We start from the raw sequence: 22,986 nt of genomic DNA on the forward strand, positions 1-22,986 counted from the left end.
TGTCACGTCACGGAAGGAACGCCCCTGACCGAGAAAGCGACACACAATGCATTTTGCGGTACTTTGTTTGGTCTGAAAACTTGGTGTTGATGGCGAAATTAGAAGGAAAACACATAAATAATGCGATGGTGAATCGTTGTGTGTTGCACCGAGACAACTATTTGATATTCGCTGATACACATTCCAAGCAGACAAATTAGCTCATTTCCAAAGGAGCTGGGGCGCCATCTTCTGGGTGCTACACATCAGTCCTGATGCGTCAAAATGACCCGGAAAGACTTCTTTAATCGATTGCAAACATTTATGCTCTTCAGAACTATTTGAATCATATTCATAACTGGATGAGTAACAAGAAAGCATATTCTCCGAATCTGAAGCCATTGTTTTGATTCTCGAGCAAGGCAAGACGTCTTGGCGTGACATCACGAACAAGTGGGCGGGACCTTCTGAAACTGGTAGTTTTTGTACACTTTGTCATTTTTATTGGTGTTTTGCATTTGACTAAAAATATCATCATGCGTGTTTTGGGTATTTTAGATGCTATAAAACATTTTTCTGATGTCAGTTAGGAAAAACGGGAAAAAATGGTGTCAGTTGTCCTTTAAGTGAGCTTTGTAGTGCGGAAAATACCTGTATCTGATTGAGATATGGCAGATATGGAAAAAGGTTGACATAAGAGAACACAACACAGGGCCAAGAGGAGAGAAGGCAAGTAACTTTTTAATCGTTTTTAAAAATGTAAACATGAAACAGTTTTAATAATCATGAACATGATTTTTTTTCCCCTTAGGGAAATTGGACTACAGACAGTATATCATACTTTATCATTCAGAGCAAGGAGGCATGTTTAGTGTGCACTGTCAAAATAAACAAGCCAGGAAAGAAGAGGTTGGCTCCATTGTTGGGAACTAAGAGTTTAATATATATAATGTGACTGAAAAATAAAGCATCTTAAAGGACTTTGACGTTCTATTTGTGATGTGATGTCGGGAGATGCCCATTTCACGGTAAGACCAGAGCATTGTCATCAAATGGTGAGAATAGTTTTGCTTTTTTGAATATTGCTGTGCTGATTTTGTGTTTGGAAGCCTTTTACAGATCATCTTCATTTTTATTAAGTTCATCGAGTTGCTTGTTCTGAAGCCACAAGTAGACATAAGCCAGTGTCTTCTTGTGCCGGTCCCATGCCTGGATAAATACAGAGGGTTGTGTAAAGAAGGGCATCCGAGGTAAAAGCTTGGCCAAAACAAACATGCGAATCAAACCTCTGAAGATGGCGGACAATGATTCGCTGTGGCGACCCCTTGAAGGGAAAAGACGAAAGGAAAAGAAGATCTGATTTAGATATGGAAAAACTTCACAGAACTCGACCTGATATCATAATGACACCTTAAAGGATTGCGGAGCCAATGCTTAAAGTGACACTTGAATAATATTTTGTTGTACGGAGAATGTGGGACGACCGTCAATGATGACGAAGTACAGTGGTCGGCAAGATGCGCTTCCCGAGCAATGAAGCTCTTTAGCGGCGCCCAGTGGCTTCCTGACGCGTTTTCCAAAATTTTTGAAAATGGAAAAAGAGGGGAGGGAAATATACAGTATGTTTTGTTTGGCAGCAGATTTCTTGATAGGGTTTCTATATTTTCATCAAAGCAATGAAATATTGGAATAAAGTTAAACTTGAGGTGGAATTCTCCATCATACGTCATTCTCCACATTTAATCATTTAGATTAATCATAACCATTCCCAAATGTGTTCGGTTTTTTTTCATGCTGAGATGCCGATAAAGTGCTGGCCACGGCCTATGGCAATGTTTTTTTCTTTTCCACTATTAGGCAGCATTTCCATTTTTTCCATGTTTTGTTCCAGCTTCAACTGTTGTCAAAGCGCTATACGTATAAACAAATGTGTATGCATTGCATTGTATTTTGGACAGTCGCCCTCATTTCAAGCTCATATAACTCCAGAATCATATAATGTAGGATTTTTTTTCCATGAAAGAAGAGAGTCTAAGATTTCTGACATTCTATTGAATGTTTATGTAGTCTCATGCCTCAATATCCTGTGGGTCCTGGAATTCAAGTGACAATGACAAAAACCCTGGTACTGAAGTGGACACATTTTTGCACGTCTCGTAGTGAATGAGTTAATAAAGTAAGCTTACTTTAGTGTGTTGTTTTAGACAACAAAATAGCGACTGGAGCTGTGACCATGATCAATCTTATAGATAAAAATATGAAGAGTGATAACTGATTGGAAATACATTTGATTTTCTTCTGAATACCAAATAGCAAATAGAATTTTCAATTGGAAAATACCATCCGGATCGGTGTTCAACTAGTAAATAGGTTTGATTTGGGCTCTGGACTTCATGTGATCTCTTCATGCCTGTCTAGGTTTTCATCTGTGTGTGCCTCCTGCCCAAAGAGAGCTGGGATAGGCTCCTGCATGCCCGACAACCCTTATGAGGATAAGTGGTTCTGAAAATGGATGGATGGTGGATGGGTGATTTTATAGTGTGTGTGCGCGTGTGTGTGTCTGCATGTGTGTGTGTGTGGCTGTGGGGGGAGGGGGTCAGTAATTAATTTGATGACCATTCAGAGCTTTTACACTAGTTGCATTGATGCACCCAAGTTTATTATTTTATTAATATTTTTGGGTTGTGCAACAGCACCAAAATGCGCTACTGGTGCACTAAAATGTTCATTGCTTCACATTCAACATGGTTTTCTATGTTTAAAGATTACTCCTCTTCTGCCTGTCTTGTCAGGCTAGATTGACTTGTTAATGATTAACAATGATTCCCAGAAAGTGTGTGAAAGGCCAAAAGTTCGTCTGCCAAAAATTTATTCCGATAAGAAACCATTAAAAAGGTGAATAATACGTTCCCAGGTAAATAAAATATGATGATGATTATTATTATTATTATAACTACTTTTTCGATGGTCACTTGAGAACGCGTCTTGGCACTGTTCTGAGATGTTTTATTCTTCCTAGGTGAACGTGATCTTTACCCGACAGCCAATAAACCGCTTATTTTACATATTTTTTTGTTTATTTACATCAAAACCACTGACGGGCATGCACTCGTAGGGTTGCATTTATTTTGAAGGTGGCTCACACCGCTCGCTCACCGCTCGCTCGCCGCAGACTACCGTAATTCACAGTGTTGTCAATCGATTTTGCGTGGAGGCTGGCTTGACCGTAGTGCACGGGTGTCAAACTCTGGTCCTACATGTTTTCCAAGTCTCCCGACTGCAACGCACCTGATTCAAGGGAACGTGGTCACGCCAGAATTCCGCAGAGCTTGGTGATGATGCGATCATTAGAATCAGGTGTGTCTATTGAGCCTGTAATCAGGTGCGTTTCAACCGGGAGACTTGGGGAAACATGTCGGACGGCGGCCCCCGAGGACCGGATTTTGACACCCCTGCCGTAGTGAGAAATAGTGTACGTTGTTAAAAAATGTACATGATGTAAATCTTCACCTTGTAATACGGTATATCCAAATTTGGAAACAATATTCCAAACGGAGTTGATGATATACAGTGCAATATTATGATTACAGCAATTTTAATCAGCAAAACAGCCGGCTACGATACTGATTCGTGAATATAAAAGACAAAGTAACGTTGCTTTTTTTGACAGAGAAGAGAAGCAATCAGATATATAGTGACAGAAATGTGTTCGGTAAGAATACACAATGCAATTGTCAAAAGGTTCATGTGATCAGAATGTCTCGTTTCCAAACGTACCACGTAGAAAGAGAATTAAAAAGGACCGATACTCACCGATAGACTCTTGATACTGTGGTGTGATCGTTGACAAGATCAGTGGCGCTGGGTGATGACGTCAGCAGGGCGCCAAGGAGCAGAGGAGATAGTGACTGGCGAAAAGACATTGCATTGGAGGCAAAATAAAAGTTACACACGTTAACGCAACAGCTAAAACAACCATTTATATATTGTATGTAACACACGCACGCACGCGTGCATGTATATATTATGTTATCTTCTTTTCCTTTCGGCTTTTCCCCTCAGGGGTCGCCACAGCGAATCAATGTCCTCCATCTATCCCGGTTTTGTGCATCATCTTCCCTCACACCAGCTACCTTCACGTCCTCTTTGATCACATCCATAAACCTCCTCTTCGGTCTTCCTCTCGGTCTCCTGCCTGGCAGTTCAAGGCTCAGCAACCTTTTCCCGATATAGTCGCTCTCTCTCCTCAGGACATGTCCAAACCATCTCAGTCTGGCCTCGCTGACTTTCTCTCCAACGCCTCGAATATGAGTTGTCCCTCTAATGTAGTCATTCATGATCCTATCCAACCTGGTCACTCCCAAAGAAAACCTCAACATCTTCAGCTCTGCTACCTCCAGCTATGCTTCCTGTCTTTTCTTCAGTGGCACTGTCTCCAGTCCAAACATCATGGCTGGTCTGACCACTGTTTTATACACTTTTCCTTTCATCCTAGCTGAAACCCTTCTATCGCACATCACACCTGACATTTTTCTTCAGCCGCTCCAGCCTGCCTGGACACGCTTCTTCACCTCTTTTCCACACTCTCCATTGCTCTGGACAGTTGACCCCAGGTACTTAAAATCCTCCACCTTTTTTATCTCTTCTCCCTGTAGCATCACTCTTGCACTTGGATCCCTCTCATTCACACACATATATTCCGTCTTGCTGCGACTGATCTTCATTCCTCTCCTTTCCAGGGCATATCTCCACATCTCTAATTTCTCCGCCACCTGTTCCCTGTTCTCGCTACAGATCACAATGTCATCTGCAAACATCATGGTCCAAGGAGATTCTTGTCTAACATCGTCTGTCAGCCTGTCCATCACCATAGCAAACAAGAAGGGGCTCAGAGCTGACCCCGGGTGGAGTCCCACCTCCCCCTTGAATTCCTCAGTCATACCGACAGCGCACCTCACAACAGTCTTACAGTCATGATACATTGTCTTGCACCGCTCTGACATACTTTTCAGTCGCTCCAGACTTCCTCATGCAATGCCACAGGTCTTCTCTGGACACCCTGTCATACGCTTTCTCCAGATCTACAAAGACACAATGCAATTCCTTCTGACCTTCTCTGTACTTCTCTATCAGCATTCTTAAAGCAAACACTGCATCTGTCGTACTCATTTTTGGCATGAAGCCATACTGCTGCTCATACATGTTCACTTCTGCTCTTAGTCTTGCTTCAACTACTCTTTCCCAGAGTTTCATTGTATGGCTCATCAACTTTATTCCTCTGTAGTTAGTACAACTCTGCACATCTCCTTTGTTCTTAAAAAGGGGCACGAGTACACTTTGTCTCCATTCTTCAGGCATCTGTTCACCATCTAAGATCTTGTGGAATAACCCAGTCAGGAACACCACCGCCACCTCTCCAAGACACTTCCATACCTCGATTGGTAAATCATCAGGCCCGAGTGCCTTTCCCCCCTTCATCCTCTTCAGCGCCCTCCTCACTTCATCCTTGCTAATGCTTGCTACGTCTTGGTCCACAACAGTCACGTCTTCTACTCTTTGTTCCTTCTCATTTTCCTCATTCAGCGACCTTTACCTGTCATTGTTCCTACATTAAAAGTTCCTACTCTTAGTTCTATACTCTTGGCGTTCCATTTCTCTCTTTTCCTCCGGGCACACCTCCCTCCTCTCCTTCTTCGACCAACAGTAGTCCATTTTCCACTGGCACCCTGAAGGTCAACAGTACCAATGGCGGCCGTTGTTAACCCGGGCCTCGACCGATCCGATATGGGATTCATAGGTTTGATTCGCATATTTTTTTTGGCAACATTTTTTACGTCGGATGCCCTTCCTGACTTCTGCCGATTTGAAAAGGACACCCCCATTTCCCCGGTCTGCCCACCATTACCAGAAACTACCGTATCTCCGCCCTCTGCCCTACAGATCCACGAACTGGACGTTAGACGGCTCTTCAAGCAGCAAAAGATCAAGAAAGCTGCAGGACCTGACAGAGTGTCCCCATCCTGCCTGAGAGTCTGCGCTGACCAGCTGGCTCCGGTCTTCACACAAATCTTCAACAGATCCCTGGAGCAGTGTGAAGTCCCATCCTGCTTCAAACAGTCTACTATCGTCCCAGTTCCAAAGAAACCAGCACCCTTGGGATTGAACGACTATAGACCTGTTGCTCTGACGTCTGTGGTCATGAAGTCCTTTGAACACCTCGTGCTGAACCACCTGAAGAACATCACTGGACCTCTGCTAGATCCTCTTCAGTTTGCCTACCGGGCAAACAGGTCTGTGGAGAATGCAGTCAACATCGGACTGCACCACATCCTCGACCACCTTGACAACACAGGAACCTACGCAAGGATCCTGTTTGTGGACTACAGCTCTGCGTTCAATACCATCACCCCAGAACTCCTCATCCCCAAACTTCTCCAGCTTGGTGTGTCTCCCACGATCTGCCAGTGGACCCTCAGCTTCCTGACAGGACGGACACAACAGGTCAGACTGGGAAATTTATCATCCACAACACGAACCACGAGCACTGGAGCCCCGCAGGGATTCGTCCTCTCTCCATTGCTCTTCTCTCTCTACACGAACGACTGCACCTCAACGCACCCAGCTGTCAAATTCATAAAGTTCGCAGACGACACCACGGTCATCGGTCTCATCAAAGACGGCGACGAGTCTGCGTACCGACAACAAGTGGAGCAGCTGGAGCTCTGGTGCAGCCGTCACAACCTGGAGCTGAAAACGCTCAAGACAGTTGAGATGATCGTGGACTTCAGGAAACATCCATCACCACAGCTACCCCTCACACTATCCAACTGCTTGGTGTCAACCGTTGAGACCTTCAAGTTCCTGGGAATCACAGTCTCCCAGGACATGAAGTGGGAGGTCAACACCAACTCTATCCTGAAAAAGGCCCAACAGAGAATGTACTTCCTGAGGCTGCTAAAGAAGCATGGCCTGCCACAAGAGGTGCTGCAACATTTCTACACGGCTGTCATCGATTCCATCCTGTGTTCTTCCATCACCGTTTGGTTCGGGGCCGCCACAAAAATGGACAAAATCCGACTTTAACGGACAGTTAGGACGGCGGAAAAAAATCATTGGCACCGCCTTACCCACTCTCGAGGACTTGCACACTGCAAGAATCCAAACTAGGGCGCGGAAAATCCTACTGGACCCTCCGCACCCTGCCCACCACCTTTTCCAGCTACTCCCCTCAGGCAGGCGCTACCGATCCATGCGCACCAAATCCAGCACACATTTAAACAGCTTCTTCCCCCAAGCCATTAACTCTTTGAACCCTTTCAACAGTAGCCAAAATGGAACTGTATAGTGCCACTTAGCAGTTTTTTTGTGTGTTTTTTTGGACGATGATACTAGTGCAGCGTGTTCTACCGGAAACAAATTCCTTGTGTGTTCTACATACTTGGCAATAAAGATGATTCTGATTCTGATTCTGACACAACCCTCTGTATTTATCCGGGCTTGGGACCGGCACAATAAGACACTAGCTTGTGCCCCCTTGTGGCTACATTATGTATATATTATGCTATATTATGTTATATTATATATTATTATATTATATTATGTTATTTAATGAACTAAGGTATTATCACTAAATATGGTAATGACGATAGCTTCGACAGCGCAGTCATGCTATTTACAAACATAAAATAAACATTTCCCCTGATAATTTATGATGACTGAACAGCCCATTGATATTGTATGACAATGATTACACATCATCATGGGTGCTCGCCTTGCATTACATTAATTTTTTTATTTGCATTTTTGTTCACCGCTCAACTAAATGTTCCAAATAAACATTCTTTGTATGAGGAGTATGAGACTTAGTCAATTAATAATAATAATAATAATAATAATAATAATACATTTCATTTATAAATGCCTTTTAAAAGTCAATGTTGAGTGCCTTTCAAAATTGAATCTTGTGGTATTTTTTGTGTAAATGGCAGGACAATTGTAAATGGTGTGATGCCCCTATTACATGAATCATAAAACTGGCCAATCAGAAAAAGATATTCTCTTGTGGGGGCAGGGCATTTTAAGCCTTAAAGAGACAACAACCACAGGTCAGATGACTGAGCAGACAGTTACATTTAGTTAATAAACTAAATAATTACGGATTAATTGAATTCATCTCGAATACACCAGTTGCCTTATGGAACTTTAAATAAAAAACAAAACACGTGAAAGTTATTGTGGTTCATAAATATCCCGTAGTTGTAATATAACAGTCAGTCAGTTAGGAGAGAGTGGAGGGGGGTGGAGGTGCTGATTTCTCGCCCTTGAGGAAACCCTTTATTTTGATGGGTACGACAGGCCGCCGTGAGCGCGCATTTTCCTCTTGGAGTGGAGCCCCCCATTCTCAAATTAGGGCAGCGCGTTCCTGCTGCAAGAAACGTGAACGCGCTTGAGGGGCTGCGGTTCCATTGACGGCTCTGTCTCCTTGACAGCAGCATCAGAATCAGCATCAGCAAGAAGTGTCTGCCTCCCCTTGCAGCGAAGCAGCCCGGCCGGCCAGTGGTCGAGCAGAAAGCGCCTCCAGTCGCCACCTCCCTCTCCTCTGCTCGGCCGGAACTCGGATCATCCCCGCGCGCCCGCGTCTCCACCGACCGCGGGAGAAATGGGCTCCCCGTAAAACAGAGGTGGTGGAGGGGAGAGGTTGGCCGGTGGGAGGGAGGTGGGGGTTCGATACTGGAGCTGCAGGTGGGAAAAGGAGAAGCAATAAGGGCAATCTGGAACACTGGCGCGACCACAGCCATCATCGCTGTCATAGCTACTATCACACGGTCGCCGCCGCCCTCGTCGCTGCCGCGCCGGGTGCCTCCCCCTCTCAACCGCCATGGGAACTCCGCATCATTCGCTCCTTAAACTGCTTCATCCGCAGGCCATGTCGTGATCCGTGGGCTCCGCCAGCGGGTTTTCGTGATCCGTGATCCCAATCGAGGGGAAGGAAGAGACGGGTGGGGGTGGGCAAGATGTTTGCCTCAGTAGGCCCTCGGGGTCCACCCGTCGCTCAGGCAATCCCAGAGCCCGACTTGAGCCACTTGACTGAGGACGAAAGGAAGATCATTATGGCTGTACTGGCTCGGCAACGAGAGGAAGAAGCAAAGGAAGAGGCTATGCGAAAGTAAGCTAAAGAAAGATTTGCTGTGTGAGTGTGTACGTGCGCGTGTAAGAGAACTCCTCTTCCCCTCTTGTGTAACTAGTGCTCTTCAGCATCACTTCCACAGATCTTTTCTTCTGTATGTGATCATGCATGTGTTGAGAAGTGTGTGTGCCAGGCAATTTTTTGCTGCTTCTCCCTCTTCCTTCTGCACACACAAGCACGCACACACGTCCACAAACACACAGCCACCCACGCACACACACACACGCACACACACACACACACACACACACACACACACACACACACACACACACACACACACACACACACACACACACACACGCACACACACACACACACACACACACGCACACGCACACGCACACGCACACGCACACATATACAAGCTGAAATAAAAGAAGGATAAAAAGAGAAAATAGGCATGCATCCCGTTTTGATTCCGATTTTGGGATATGGGTATCTTGTGGATGATTGTTGAATAAAGTCTGTGTCACTATATGGCTCATCACCAGCAGCCTGACATATCCTTACTCCCCTCTGTGAGAAATAGAAACTAATTTCTCATTTGCACTTGTCCAATTAGCATCAGCACCATGAGTCATGCCGATGCCTCAGTCAAGTGGAATATATTTGCTTTTTACCTCAAGTATTTCATTGACAGATGTAGCGGAAAGCCGGCAATGGAATATCAGAAAGCTCAGTGATGCATGACATGGCACATAGTAAAAGTAAAACCCTCCCTGTTGGCTTTTATCTATGCAGCATCCATCTCAACAGCTGCTGTTCCCAGCTATGGGGTGCGGTTGAGCCTTTCCCATCCTTATGCACGATATGTAGGCCAGAGCTCTTGCAAACAGACAAGCTGTTATAGAACCAGGAGGCCAATAACAGAGTGGGGAGAAGGTGCCTGTTTAATGTCATTTTGAATCAGGAGTGACTTGTATGCACTGTGTGCATCCACCTCCTCCGGCTTCCCTTAAATGGTCTCTACACATGTATCTATGTAGAAAGGTCCGATGTTTATCATAGCGAACAACAGGGAAATGAACCCCAACGCACGAGCACATAGTCCATCAAGTTAAATTATTTTTTTCATAGTATCTTCACAACGCTGTGCACATAGTCGAGCAGATCGACAGATAGGATGACCCACCTGAGCAACGCACTCCTCAAGCTGTACGATTCTGTTCTATTTTAAGCACATTGCGTGGACTGATAGTCCAGCACTGGAATGAAGGATCGATTCACTGCATCTAAAGTAGGAAATGTCTAATACATAGCTGCAACTCTAAGTGGCCATGCATCATTTTTAGTAATGTTTCAGAAGCCAATGATTTAGACATTCATACTGTAGATGCTGCATATAAGACTGTCAGTATGTTTTAATTTCTCGTTGCCTCAGCAGCACCTTTACTTTCTGTTTGTGGCTGACCAGTTGGCCGAGGCTAGTTATGCCGCAAAAGTATTCGATAACTGTTTAGGATATTTACAAGAAGAAGAACAATGTCGACACACATCTTATAGTCTGGGTGCTATTAACATTACTAACTCACAGGAGGTATATATTGCAAGTTGCAAGTTAGGTTAGACCAGTGACGTGCGGTGAGGTTCATGGCTGGTGAGGCACTGACGTCATGAATGACGTCACCGCTCGTCTCTACTTAGAATTTGAACGGTAAATTCAGCGATTTTGAAAAAAATCCTAAAACGGTGAAGTTAAATGGACAAGAACTTTAAAGTACAAATCACTAAATACATCTAATTGTTTAATTTATTTTTTAATTTGATATTTCCATGACAGCTTTCCATGATGACAGGTGAGGCACTGCCTCACCTGCCTCCACTGACTGCACTGGGTCACTGGGTTAGACCTATCTGATTTATTTTTTAGAACAGGGCTCTGGTTAAACAGGTCAAGTTCTGCACATCAAATTTCTCTACGTAGAATTTGCTTTTTGCAATGGGGTCAGTCCCAAGTGTTAGCACATATTTTGAAAAATGCAAATAAATTAAAATATGTCAAACGGGGTCTTGTGTTGAAATACTTTTCTACTTTGAACAGCCAGCCTCCTGCGACTGACCCACATGAGCACGTTTGTACCTGCGCACAATGCGCACAAACGCAGTATTCTTCTTATTATAAGACAAGGCTGTCTTATAAGTCCGGCACCGCCATGTCTGTACAGTAGGGATATACATGTATATATAGGGCCTAAATTATCAGTAAGACTTTAGTTTGCTGACGAAGTTTCTTGGATAAGAATCGAAACGTCCGACACCTTCAAAGAAGTACAGATGATGGCTGAATAAACCTTTTCATCGAAAGACAAGGCTGGGTTATTAAAAAGGGATACCTACCTTATTAGAAGACCTACAGGTATAGCTTGACAGGTATGGCGTTACTTGTGTGTACTGTTTTTAAATGCTTCTCCTTGCGACCCAGGTACCCATTCTTTGGCACCCCCATGGGTAAATTTCAAATCAAACAAACTGTGAATGGGAATACACCAAAAAATAGATAGATCTCAATGGCTATGACTGCTAGTTGACATTGCAGACTGTTGAGTGATAACTTCCTGTGATCCGGGCCATGGGTTAAAGGTGTCCTGCTGCTTTATTTTATTTTTGACATGATTTGAAAATAGTTATGTATTGATTTATGTATTGACTAATTGATGTATTAACCCAATAATGTATAATATTAACACATACGCACACACGCGCATACACACGCACACACACAAATATACTCCCCCGCCCCACCAATTCGGTCGACAACCTTCACGATCAATTATGACCAGTCCGCGGGCTATTGGTCGATCCTGATTGTCTGTAATTGCACAGTAAAACAGTTGGTATGCTGTTCTAAACATGGGAAACCTGGAATACTCTGTTTAACCACCTTTAGCTTTGGCGAAAAATGATGTCAAAATATTTCCTGATTTAAATTTTACTGAACATTTTCAATTGCTCCAGCTGCTCCACTGGATGCAACACTTCCATTTCATTTTCTTCTTCACTTGGGCGCATGTATGTCAACTCACATAGAAAATGTATGTTGTAAGAGATGGTTCAAGTATGCAGTAATTTGCAGTGAGCCTGCAATGTTTGTGTGCATGCTTCTACTGTATATTTTTTTCTCCAATAATATGCAAGGGCTGCCTATTTTTAGCATTTCCAATTACATGGCAGTATGAGCGTAAGGGGAAAAAAAAATCTACCAAGATTCCAAGCTTTGTCACACGGACATTAATTGTATATTTAAATAAATATTATTATGAAATGTATCTAATGGGTTTATCGTCAAGATATATGTAAAATGATGTTTAAAATTTTGATAGTAACAAGACGTTTTATGTCTTTGACGAGTGTATACTGTAGTGCATGGTTAGTCAGACATTTTGGAAATTGTTCTTTTCCGGTGTATAAGGCGCACCCCGATGAATGGTGTATTTTCCAACTTTTTTCATATACTGTATAAGGCTCACGTGACTATAATGCACACCTCAATGAATGAAAACAGTTTTATAAAATAAAATATATAAATATATCAATATTTTCCAAATATAAGGCATACCACATTATAAGGTGCTAAAGTAGAGGCTGGGCTTAATACTTCTTCTAGAGGGGGGGCTGTGGAGTCGGTGGCTGCTAACAGTCATTGCGAGACCTGTTGTGGCTGAATATGACTTCACATCTAAGGTGCACCTGCGTAGAAGGCGCAGAGTCATCTTTTAAAGAAAATCATGGCTTTTTGGTACGCAATGCACACTGGACAATACGGTAAATGTTTGTCACCATATTGTCTTTTTTATCATATTAAAAACAATTTAATCCTGTTGGATTAGGCATGGGCGTCCCAGGGGTCCAGGGGTGAGCGTGCGGACTTCGCAGTCCAAAGGGTTCACTTCCTGCTTTGACCTCCCTGTGTGGGGTTTTCATGGTCTCCCGGGCCTGTGTGGGTTTCTTTGGGTACTGTGGTTTCCTCCCATTTTCCAAAAACATGCATGGCAGGATGATTGAACACTCTAAATTGTCCCTCAGTGTGAGTGTGAGCATGGGTGGCTGTTCATCTGTGTGTTCCCTGCAATTGGCTGGCAACCGGTTCAGGGTGTCCCCCGCCGACTGCCTGGATGCAGCTACGCCCCATAACCCTTGTGGATGGATCAGGGACAAAGTCTGAAAATCAGATTAGATCAGGAAACAGATGTGTATATTTTCCTGCTTTCCATGATGTGAAATCGTAATTTTTCTCAAATAGGAATGAACAGTCAATAAACAAACAATATATTAAATCCAGCCCAGGTGACAACCTTTTTTTATTTTTTTTGTATTTCAGAGAAGAAAAGCCTATCCAAGCAAGAACAGTCAACCTGGTTGGTCAGAAAAAACCTCTGCAGCAAAATGATGTCCGGTGAGTGGCTTACCCAGTTGATGGAATTGAAATTTTAAAAGTGAGTTTAGATGGGTTCCTCCATTAGTCATAATAACTGGTTGTTCTTTTGCTTCACATTCATTGTATTGTGAGATCTTGCACCTTGAATGAGTCACTCGGATAACAACTTCAGCTGTCAGAATTGTATTTCATGAAATACAAGTGTCAGAGTTGAGAGTCGCTATGGTATAATGACAAATGTGCAGGAATTTTGCATACAACATTTGACGTATTCATCAAAACAAGGCACGTGTTTCAAACATAAATTTCAGGAAGGCTGTGATAAGATGTTGCAGAAAAGACTGGAAGTTTCATGTGACGTATGCATATCTTAAGTCTAGCTGTGCGGGAACTCCAGAACCCAGATTAAAATTTACGGTCTCTGAGCTCTGTGGCGTTTCCTCTGTGCAGCATGTAGAATTTCTGTTTGTAATTTAAACACATTTAACATGCATTAACTCTGCAGTATACAGTATATCCTATATCGTATGCGTGATTTAGCCAGTTTTCCTCCTTCAGGTAAGAGGTCCCAAGGACTGTTCTGAAGTCATTTTTTCAACCTGAGACTAAATTTTATTTAAAAATAAATACAGCGTGGTCGTACATAATTTAGCCTGGGTCAAAATGAGCAGGACTCTGACCCATTGATTGATGACAAACACTGATTTGTCTGTGTTTGTCTCGCTTCAAATTTGTGGAGCATAGATGAAAAGTGTTTTGTTTAAGTATCCCATTACAAAAGTTAAAGTTGTGAACTTCTCACCTGCTACACTAACATTGTCTACAAACGTCATATTTCACCTAAGACGGGGCATTATTGGTGCAATAAGAATTCTTAGAGTATAATCACAATAATTGTATTCACTTTTGTATTAGGCTACATGAAATACATTCACAATTTTCAGTTTGAGAAAGAAAGAACGGCAAAGACCAGTGAAGTAATTTTTAACTGTCCTGAGTGGAATTTTCCGAAATGCATAGTGACAGCTCTATTTACAAATGCAAAAGTCATGAGAAATGATACAGTGCATATACATATTGTGAAACACTGAGGAAACCTGGCCATGTTTTAACTGTGTTGCTGTGTCCAACATATTGTGGATTGAAACCCAGCGTCAGAAATTTGGCCTCAATCGCAGGTTATGTATGGCTCCTTCGAGAGCATAATGACTCAAACCACAGCACAATAAATGCACAAGAGCGGCTGATAAATCAACGTTCAGTCGTGGTCTTTTATGAACCCAAAGCTGCTAGAAATATGTACGTTTGAAAGGAGTTGAAAAATGAAGTCCGTAAAAGGTACTAGTTGGACTTCAAATAACTGACCCAATTGTGCACAAGATGTGGATCAAGACATCGACATGCTCAAAACTCATTGATAGTTATGAAAAACATTTAACTGCAGTCAGATTGTCCAGCACAGTATTAAGGTAGAGGCATCATGCTTTTGTCCAGTTCGGTATTATAAAGTGTTACTCTAGTTCAGTAGTTCTTAACCTGGGTTCGAACGAACCCTAGGGGTTCGGTGAGTCGGTCTCAGGGGTTCGGTGGATCCTGCGCCGCAGAGGTCCACACCTCATTCTAGTCTGCAGTTAGTAGGCACAGTCATTGGAAGAAGGGTTTGGTGAATGAGCATATGAAACTGGTGGGGTTCGGTGCCTCGAACAATATTAAGAACCACTGCTCTAATTTGTTTATAAAATATAATGATGCCTATCATAAAAGTAAGCAATTACTGTACTTCTATTAGCAACCCTACACATCATTTTTGTGTGTCTAACGCCATTTAAAATAATTGTGAAATTAGGTCAATCACCACACACACAACCTTTTTTTGGAGGGGATTACCCTCAGTATAATGTTAAGTAGACGGCATATCATAATTTCGCCAAGAGTTTTACCCAAACCCTTTTAGAGACGTATCACCAAAATAAATGATCGGGTGCAGTTAAATAATAACATTATATAACAGAAAGGTCTATTCCACTCGACAACCCATATGCTCACAGACAATAATATGATTCATTAATGTTAAATAATTTATTGAAAAATCATGCTTAATTTTGTGTATGTTTCTAATCAGTCACTATTTAGCTAGAAATGTTGCCAAAAGTATCAGTGTGATAGGCCCGAAGGATAAATCTATAATGATAAAGTGGCATTTATTATGCTATTCAGTGTGTTTTCAGGATGACATGAGAAACACGTCTATTCATTTCAAGCACTGTTAATGGCACTTTATTAATGTCATCTTAGGGAAACCCTGCAAGACAGATTTCATCTGATGATTGCTAATCGCCTAATAAATTAGTTCAGGGCTCCTCACTTACAGTACATTCTACTTGATAGCATTGGTGCTTCCGACTTTCTATTTGCTGATTAATACAGGGAGCATTAACTAACAAACACTGTGACATAACATATCTGGGTCATCTTACTGCAAGTGAGCAGCCTAATGTTATGGACATCGATCTCTGGTTTCCTCCCACATTCCAAAAATATGCATGATAGGTCAGGCACTTAAAATTGACTATGAGTGTAAATGGTTGTTTGTCGATGTGTACCCTGTGATTGAATGATTCCCGGTTCATGGTTTCCTCCACCTCCTGCCCCGAGGGAGCGGAGAGAGATTTTAGCATGCCTGAGACCCTTTGTTTATGATTGTTGTCATTTATTTTCTTTCATGTGTTTTCATTCATTCATTCATTCATTCATTCATTCATTCATTCATTCATTCATTCATTCATTCATGTATGTATGTATGTATGTATGTATGTATGTATGTATGTATGTATGTATGTATGTATGTATGTATGTATGTATGTATGTATGTATGTATGTATGTATGTATGTATGTATGTATGTATGTATGTATGTATTTATTTATTTATTTTTAAATAGTGTGATATGGATCCTACTGGGTCTGAAATGAAGAGTAATACATATCAGTTGCTTTAATTGCTTGATTGTAGTTGAGTGTGACTTGAAGATTTACAGTGACTGGAGTTATTACATGCAAAATATTTTATTGTGTGGATGATGTTTGGTTGTAGTTAATAATTAAAATTGGTGTGTACAACAATTTTTAATTATTTGATTAATCAGGCTGTGAGCACACGCACGTAGTGTGCTGGAGAGGAGCCATTTCCTGACTTCCTTCAGGGATTGGCTGTTATCCTGGTCTCGAGCTCCTGTCCAAGCATCGGGCATGCAGGACATGTTTAACTCAAACAAAGTATGATATCATCCCGTTTTTACTTTAATCAAATGGGGCAGCTGGATTTGTGGCCAAACGTAAAGCAGGTAGGCATGTGGGTCATCCAAAAAAAAGTAGGCAGGCTCAACAAAGCGTTGTGGCAGCATTTCGGGCTATGCTAGAGTTGTGATGAGGTCTGTGCCCTGCGATTGGCTGGCAACCAATTCAGGGTGTCCCCCGCCTCATGCCCGAAGACAGCTGAGATAGGCTCCAGCAACCCCCGCCCACCCTAATGAGGAATAAGCGGTACGGAAAATGAGATGAGATGAGAGGTGATAAATTAGAGAACAAGGTTGTGACATTCACCGAGTTTACTTGAAAATTATGGATCAGTCTAACGTGGAAGTACAATATCTCAGTTTTAAGAATGCATTTTCATACTCCTATCATGCAAGTCTCGTAATCGTAACAGAAACAGGAATCCTTTGAGAAAGTCCATGAAGGCATGAGGACAAGACGCAGAGTTTACTCAGGAAGGCCAGAGCCTGCATTTGAATCACCAACTTCTGAATTGTGAGCCAGAGATGAGAGCCAGTTACCCACTGTATCACCTTAACAAAAGTCTAAATTCAAATTAAAAATACATTAAATAAATTCTTAATTATTTTTACTGCCAAATTCTTCTTCCTCTACTGCTCAGACTGTTTCAGTATTTTAACAAATTCGCCACAGAAAATATAATTTCCTCGTTGATTGTTTTTAGAGGCTCTGAAACAGCTTCTAACTGCTGTGGGAAAATTAATTAAATCCATAAAAATGGGTTGACACTAATAAATTATAACCCCATTTCATTACGACAAACTCAGAGGAAAAAAAATAAACACAAAGTCAAGATGATTGTAAATTTAACCGAAATAGAAACAGTGGGTGAAAATAATTTTCTTGGAGTTGTAATCGATCCAAAATCATGTTGGCCCATTTTGTAGAAACTATAACAAATGGGGAGACTCCCCCAAAAAAAGAATAATATCTATTACTCGATCAAATTATCTAAATTCAACAACTTCTATTTTTATAACAATTGAACACTCTGAAATTCTAAACACCAACCTACGTTGCCACAATCTTCCAACAATGTTTGAAATTAGAACGTGTTCGTGTGATTTCAGGGACCAAATGTAGACGAAAAACACCATAAAAAATATTATTGGTGTTATTTTTCTTCTTTTAAATCTTTTTAAAACGGTCTATAACAACACTTGTTACTTGGTATGCTGATCTGCTCGATGTACAAACAAAAGCTTGTAGGATTTCTGTAACCATTTCACTTTTCACACTTCTCAGGAAATGGCATGAATCTTAATGAGGCAGACTATGCAAGACATGATATCTATGGTATCAGGACTGGGTAACCGTTTGGTGCTGATCCAAATTGGAATTGTTTGGCCTTGGCAGACTAATGTCTGAGGATTTATCATACTGCTTAACCTTTTAAATAAAGTAGTCCACAAAGTCAACCTTGAAGGGAAGGAAGTGAGGTTGCTCTTACAGCTCCTTGAGGTCTTGGATATTTCTGTGACATCACAACCAACTTGCTAGCTTTACTTGTATACACTGTGTTTGGCATGATCGGGCCATATGGAACTCTGCATGGGGAGCACACAGCTCACTTTACTCTGCTGTTGGTTTGGTGCTTCCTCCATCTGCCTCTCCTCTCCTCTCCTCTCCTCTCCTCTCCTCTCCTCTCCTCTCCTCTCCTCTCCTCTCCTCTCCTCTCCTCTCCTCTCCTCTCCTCTCCTCTCCTCTCCTCCCCTCCCCTCTCCTCCTCTCTCCTCTTAGTGATATAATTTGAGTTAAAATCCCCAAATATAGATATATGCCTTTCTTAATATATTTATTAATAGACTAGCAGTGACAGTTCAGCCTGTCATTTACCATATTTTAATGCCTACTCAACTCATAATACTGCTGTAGAAACAGTTTTTGACTCGCCATTTTTAGAGGGTGCCAGTAAAGCAGGACATCCACCAGATGGTACTCTTTTTCTCTCATCCAATATGTTGGATATATTCAGTACAGAGTTGGGATAATAATAAAAAAATCTGTTGAGCTGTTTAAAAGTATCTATTTATTGATCGATCCATCTATCCATCCATCTATCTATCGATCATCCATCCATCCATTCATCGATCCATCCATCCATTCATCCATCCATCCATCCATCCATGATCCATCCATCCATCCATCCATCCATGTATGCATCTAAATTCATTTTTCTGACCGCTTTATCCTCACGAGAGTCACGAGGGGTGCTGTAGTCCGGGCCGCCAACCTTCATTCATTTTCCAAACAGTGTTCGTTAACATTTTAAATAGAAATGGTTGTTTCAGTAAATGTTTATATTTAGTAAAGAGAAAACACAAACCCTTGATGACGAGAACATTAAAATATGGAAAATAGGACGAAAAGAAACCAAAGGAAATTTCGAACAAATAAAATAACTGTGATCAAAACCGAATAGTTGTGAGTTAACTGTGACTATGAATTCAATATCAAAATGAATGACAATTAAATGAAGTGAATGCATGAATTTTAAAGAAATTGTTTTCCCTTTTAGCAGTTTTTCACACTGCAGAATTGTCCATCAATTGGATTGGATTGGATTCACAATCACAGTGAAAACAATATTTGCCGCACAATAGCTCATTTAACATCTCAAAGTATGTTGTCGTTATTTTGTCTCAATGTTACCACTCAGAATAAAGTATTGATATGTTCAACATTAGCAAGTGATACCCTACCTGGCTGACATAGTGCTACATAATGCATCACAAATTGCCATTGTTTCCAAAACGAACACGTTCTGAGGACATCGAGTGTCACAAAATTATTGTGTTAAATTTTGGAAAACCATCATTTGCGGTCCAAATATTTTTGTTGGTTGCACTAAATAAAATCATCTTCACCTAGATATATTTTTTAAGTCGAATATAACATCTACTTTGTGCAGAAGTTATTTTGTGCAGGCACTTGACAAAATAAAATGGAGTCAATTCAACAGGCCATTTTCTCCAGTGTCGGATTCAGTCTTGAAAATTGACAACTAATCTCAGCAAAACAAAAAAAATGTGTACGGCACATAAGACAAACCAGAGCAATAAATGGTTGAAAGGCGACAAGGCAAAGCTTGGCAAGAGGAGCGGAGAAAAGAAAATGTGTATAAATGTACCCCAATTTGGAGGCGTAAAAGCTGCCCATTGGAGACAGTTATAGCCTGGTATGTACGTGCAAGAAAAAAAGATTTTCCCACATCCCTCTGATCTCCTTTTTCCTGCACTTCCGTAGTATCCAGAGTCAAAGACACTCTTTAAAAAGTGACCACCCCCTCAAAGATTGAGTAAACATTGAGGGCAGGTTGTTGAGGTGGGTCGGCTGTCGCGACATGTAGCTTCTGGAACACGTTGGTACAGCAGAACTTCTCTCAGCTTGATAGAGCCTGCATGTGCCTGCTTCCATATGGCCACAGCATTATTAGGGCACCAAAATGACTACCAGTAGTAGTGGCCATGCATACAGGTCATTCAAATCATAATTAATGACTTAAATGTCGATATATTCCTTACAAATACCCACGTGTTCAATCATGAAAAACATGTCATTAAATAGAATACACACATTTTTAGCCACCTTACTTTTGAAGCACATCAAAGAGCCCCTTTTAAGTGGCTAAACCCATTTTATTACTTCCTGAATGGAGTGGTCTGTGCGTCACCTGCAGCCTTGTCAATGATGAATGTGAGTGTGTGAGAGTATAAGTGGATGAAAATGTTTCTTCAGCCGTCATCTGTACTTCTTTGAAGGCGTCGGACGTTTCGCTTCTCATCCAAGAGGCTTCATCAGCGAGATAAAAAGTTTCTGGTAGCTCTGTCCAGTAGGTATATATATATATATATATATATATATATATATATATATATATATATATATATATATATATATATATATATATATATATATATATATATATATATACACAGTGGTACCTCGGTTCTCCAATGCCTCACTGTTTTAACAAATCGGTGTTCGAACAAAATATTTGAGATATTCTTGCTTCGGCGTTCGAACATCAATCGGTGTTCGAACGCCAATACGACGCGTGAGTGCGTACGCAAGGGTGGGGAGCTGAGCGGCGCACGGGTGTATCACTCTCTCCGTGACCAACTGTTGTCGTGCTGCGTTTTGCTCTAGCGTTTAATATAGGTGTACGAAGAGTTTTAGCCCCTAATCATGCCTCCAAAGAAAGTGTAAGTGCTGCTTAAAGTGACAAAAGAAAAGTAGTGCGTACAACTATTGCATTTAAGAAAGAAATAATCGCAAAATATGAAGGTGGTGTGCGAGTGTCTGATCTGGCGAGGGAATACAGCATGGCGAAATCTACGATCAGTACGATATTAAAGAATAAGGAGGCTGTGAAATCTAGTGATGTGAACGTGGGAGTGGGAGCAAGTGTCATTGGATAGATATTTGAAGAGAAAATAACATCCTGTAGCCGAGTCATCCGTAGCTGTCACGTTCCGAGCGAGAGTGACGGCAGCTGACTCGTCGGAACGTAGTGGAATGTTTGGGATCCCAAAACAGACACATACTAACCAAGCAGGATGTTTATTCACAAATAAAAGACAACACAGCGAGTAAGAAGGCAGGGGGTGATCCGACCCGCTTACTACGGCAAAAAGCAAATGGCACACGAGGGTGCAAAATTACGCAATCCCGGAAGATGACATACATTTACGGGACGCAGGGAAAATACCTCGGACCGGATACACTCGCGCAACGAAGGAAAAGTCCAGGTACGGTGGCGAGGTGAGGCAAGCATCCGGCATTGGCGAGGTGATCGCGAACCGTATAAATGCCCCGTGTCCGTGATTAGAGAATGACAGCGGGTGGAGAACGGCCGGGAGAGGCACCCCCCCCCCCCCCCCCCCGCTGTCAACTCGCAGGTTACAGGAGCAAAGAGGTGGTTTCGGTGTTCGAAAAAAATCGCTTTTCGAACAGGGTCCCGGAACGAATTATGGTCGAGAACCGAGGTACCACTGACACAAAGACACAGTCATTTATCTTAAGCACTTTCTGTACCCTCTTTGTTACATGAAGCAGTTCTAGATGAAAAAGGTGAGGATCAAAGCGTCTTTCCACCAGTGGATCAGGGACATCATGGTGGAATGTGCACATCGACTACAAGCTAAATGATCATGTCGAATCGGATTAGTTTTTTTTTTTATCACACAAGGAAAATTACAAATTTAACTGACTAAATCAACATATAAAAATGCCCGTCTAGTGCATCATTTGGATTTTGTGAATTGTGGTGCGACATGGCACAAGGCAATTTCCAAAAGTCCAGATACTTTTTTTAAAAAGGTGCGAATGTACTTGCTGGAGAAATTAAGGCGCTAAAATAAATGTGGGAGGATGTGAATTGCATGCATTAAACTCTCAGAGAAAGGCAACTTGTCGGACATAATGGAAGCGCTCTGTAAATTGACGTCAAATAGAACATAGGGCAAATCACATCAGGTGTAGTAGTAAACTGATGTGATATGATTCATATTTCACTTTTAATGAGGTTGATAGACTAAGTAAGTTGTTTATGGCAAATTGTCTGCTTTGTAAAATGTTTATCATTTCTGACTAGGATTCACTTTTCTTTTTAAATGTTGATTGCAGTAGAAGGGGAATGACTCATATAGACTGCAGTGGACCACATCCCAAAGGAGAATCGCCAAAGTGGACTCTCAATCTCAACTACATCCCAACCTGCTTTCTAAAAGCACAATGTGCCAATATTTGGCTTTTGTTCACTAATGAACCTCAAGGACTGAGGGCTTTGTCTTTTAATTTTCCTCATTTTGAATGCAAGTACTGAATGCCAAACAGAAGGTCCACTCCAATTGTATTTCGTCGTGATTGTGATTTGAATGAGGATATGCATCGTCATCCAAAACCATTGTTGGAAACAGATTAGTTCCTGTTTTTGTTTAACTCTTTTGTTAACTCTTCATGGACAACTACCTGAGAGAATCAGAAGGGTCTCACAGAGATGACATTCAAAAGTTGAGAGTGGATTTGACTACTGGTTAAAAACTTTCACCTTTGATGTGAGATGTTAGCGAGAGTGGCACATAGTATTTATTGTTGTTATACCTC

At 41.7% G+C, this 22,986-nt stretch overlaps 1 protein-coding gene and 1 long non-coding RNA gene across 11 annotated transcripts in view; one reads left to right on the forward strand and one right to left on the reverse strand.

Moving 5' to 3' along the window:
- Nucleotides 1–788: 788 nt before the first annotated feature.
- Nucleotides 789–3,837, reverse strand: LOC148889139 (uncharacterized). Its single transcript, XR_016116905.1, has 4 exons — nucleotides 3,793–3,837; nucleotides 3,136–3,431; nucleotides 1,266–1,303; nucleotides 789–1,188 (listed from the first exon to the last, which is right to left on the reverse strand). It is a non-coding gene; the product is annotated as an uncharacterized LOC148889139 (long non-coding RNA).
- A 4,060-nt stretch (nucleotides 3,838–7,897) lies between these two features.
- The window catches only part of rims1a (regulating synaptic membrane exocytosis 1a), a 78,246-nt gene continuing 63,157 nt past the window's right edge, over nucleotides 7,898–22,986 (forward strand). For 6 of the 10 annotated variants that reach the window (XM_089011668.1, XM_089011674.1, XM_089011676.1 and 3 more), the window contains exons 1-2: nucleotides 7,899–9,145; nucleotides 13,488–13,562. In XM_089011668.1, coding sequence (XP_088867794.1) covers nucleotides 8,994–9,145; nucleotides 13,488–13,562 — 227 coding nt within the window. In that variant the 5' untranslated portion in view covers nucleotides 7,899–8,993. Of the gene's footprint in view, nucleotides 9,146–13,487; nucleotides 13,563–22,986 lie in introns of all 10 variants that reach the window. The other 4 variants (XM_089011669.1, XM_089011671.1, XM_089011670.1 and 1 more) reach the window with 2 other exon arrangements.

Source organism: Hippocampus bargibanti, linkage group LG13 (assembly GCF_051943395.1).
Source record: "Hippocampus bargibanti isolate YZ-2025 linkage group LG13, ASM5194339v1, whole genome shotgun sequence".
NCBI lineage: Eukaryota > Metazoa > Chordata > Actinopteri > Syngnathiformes > Syngnathidae > Hippocampus > Hippocampus bargibanti.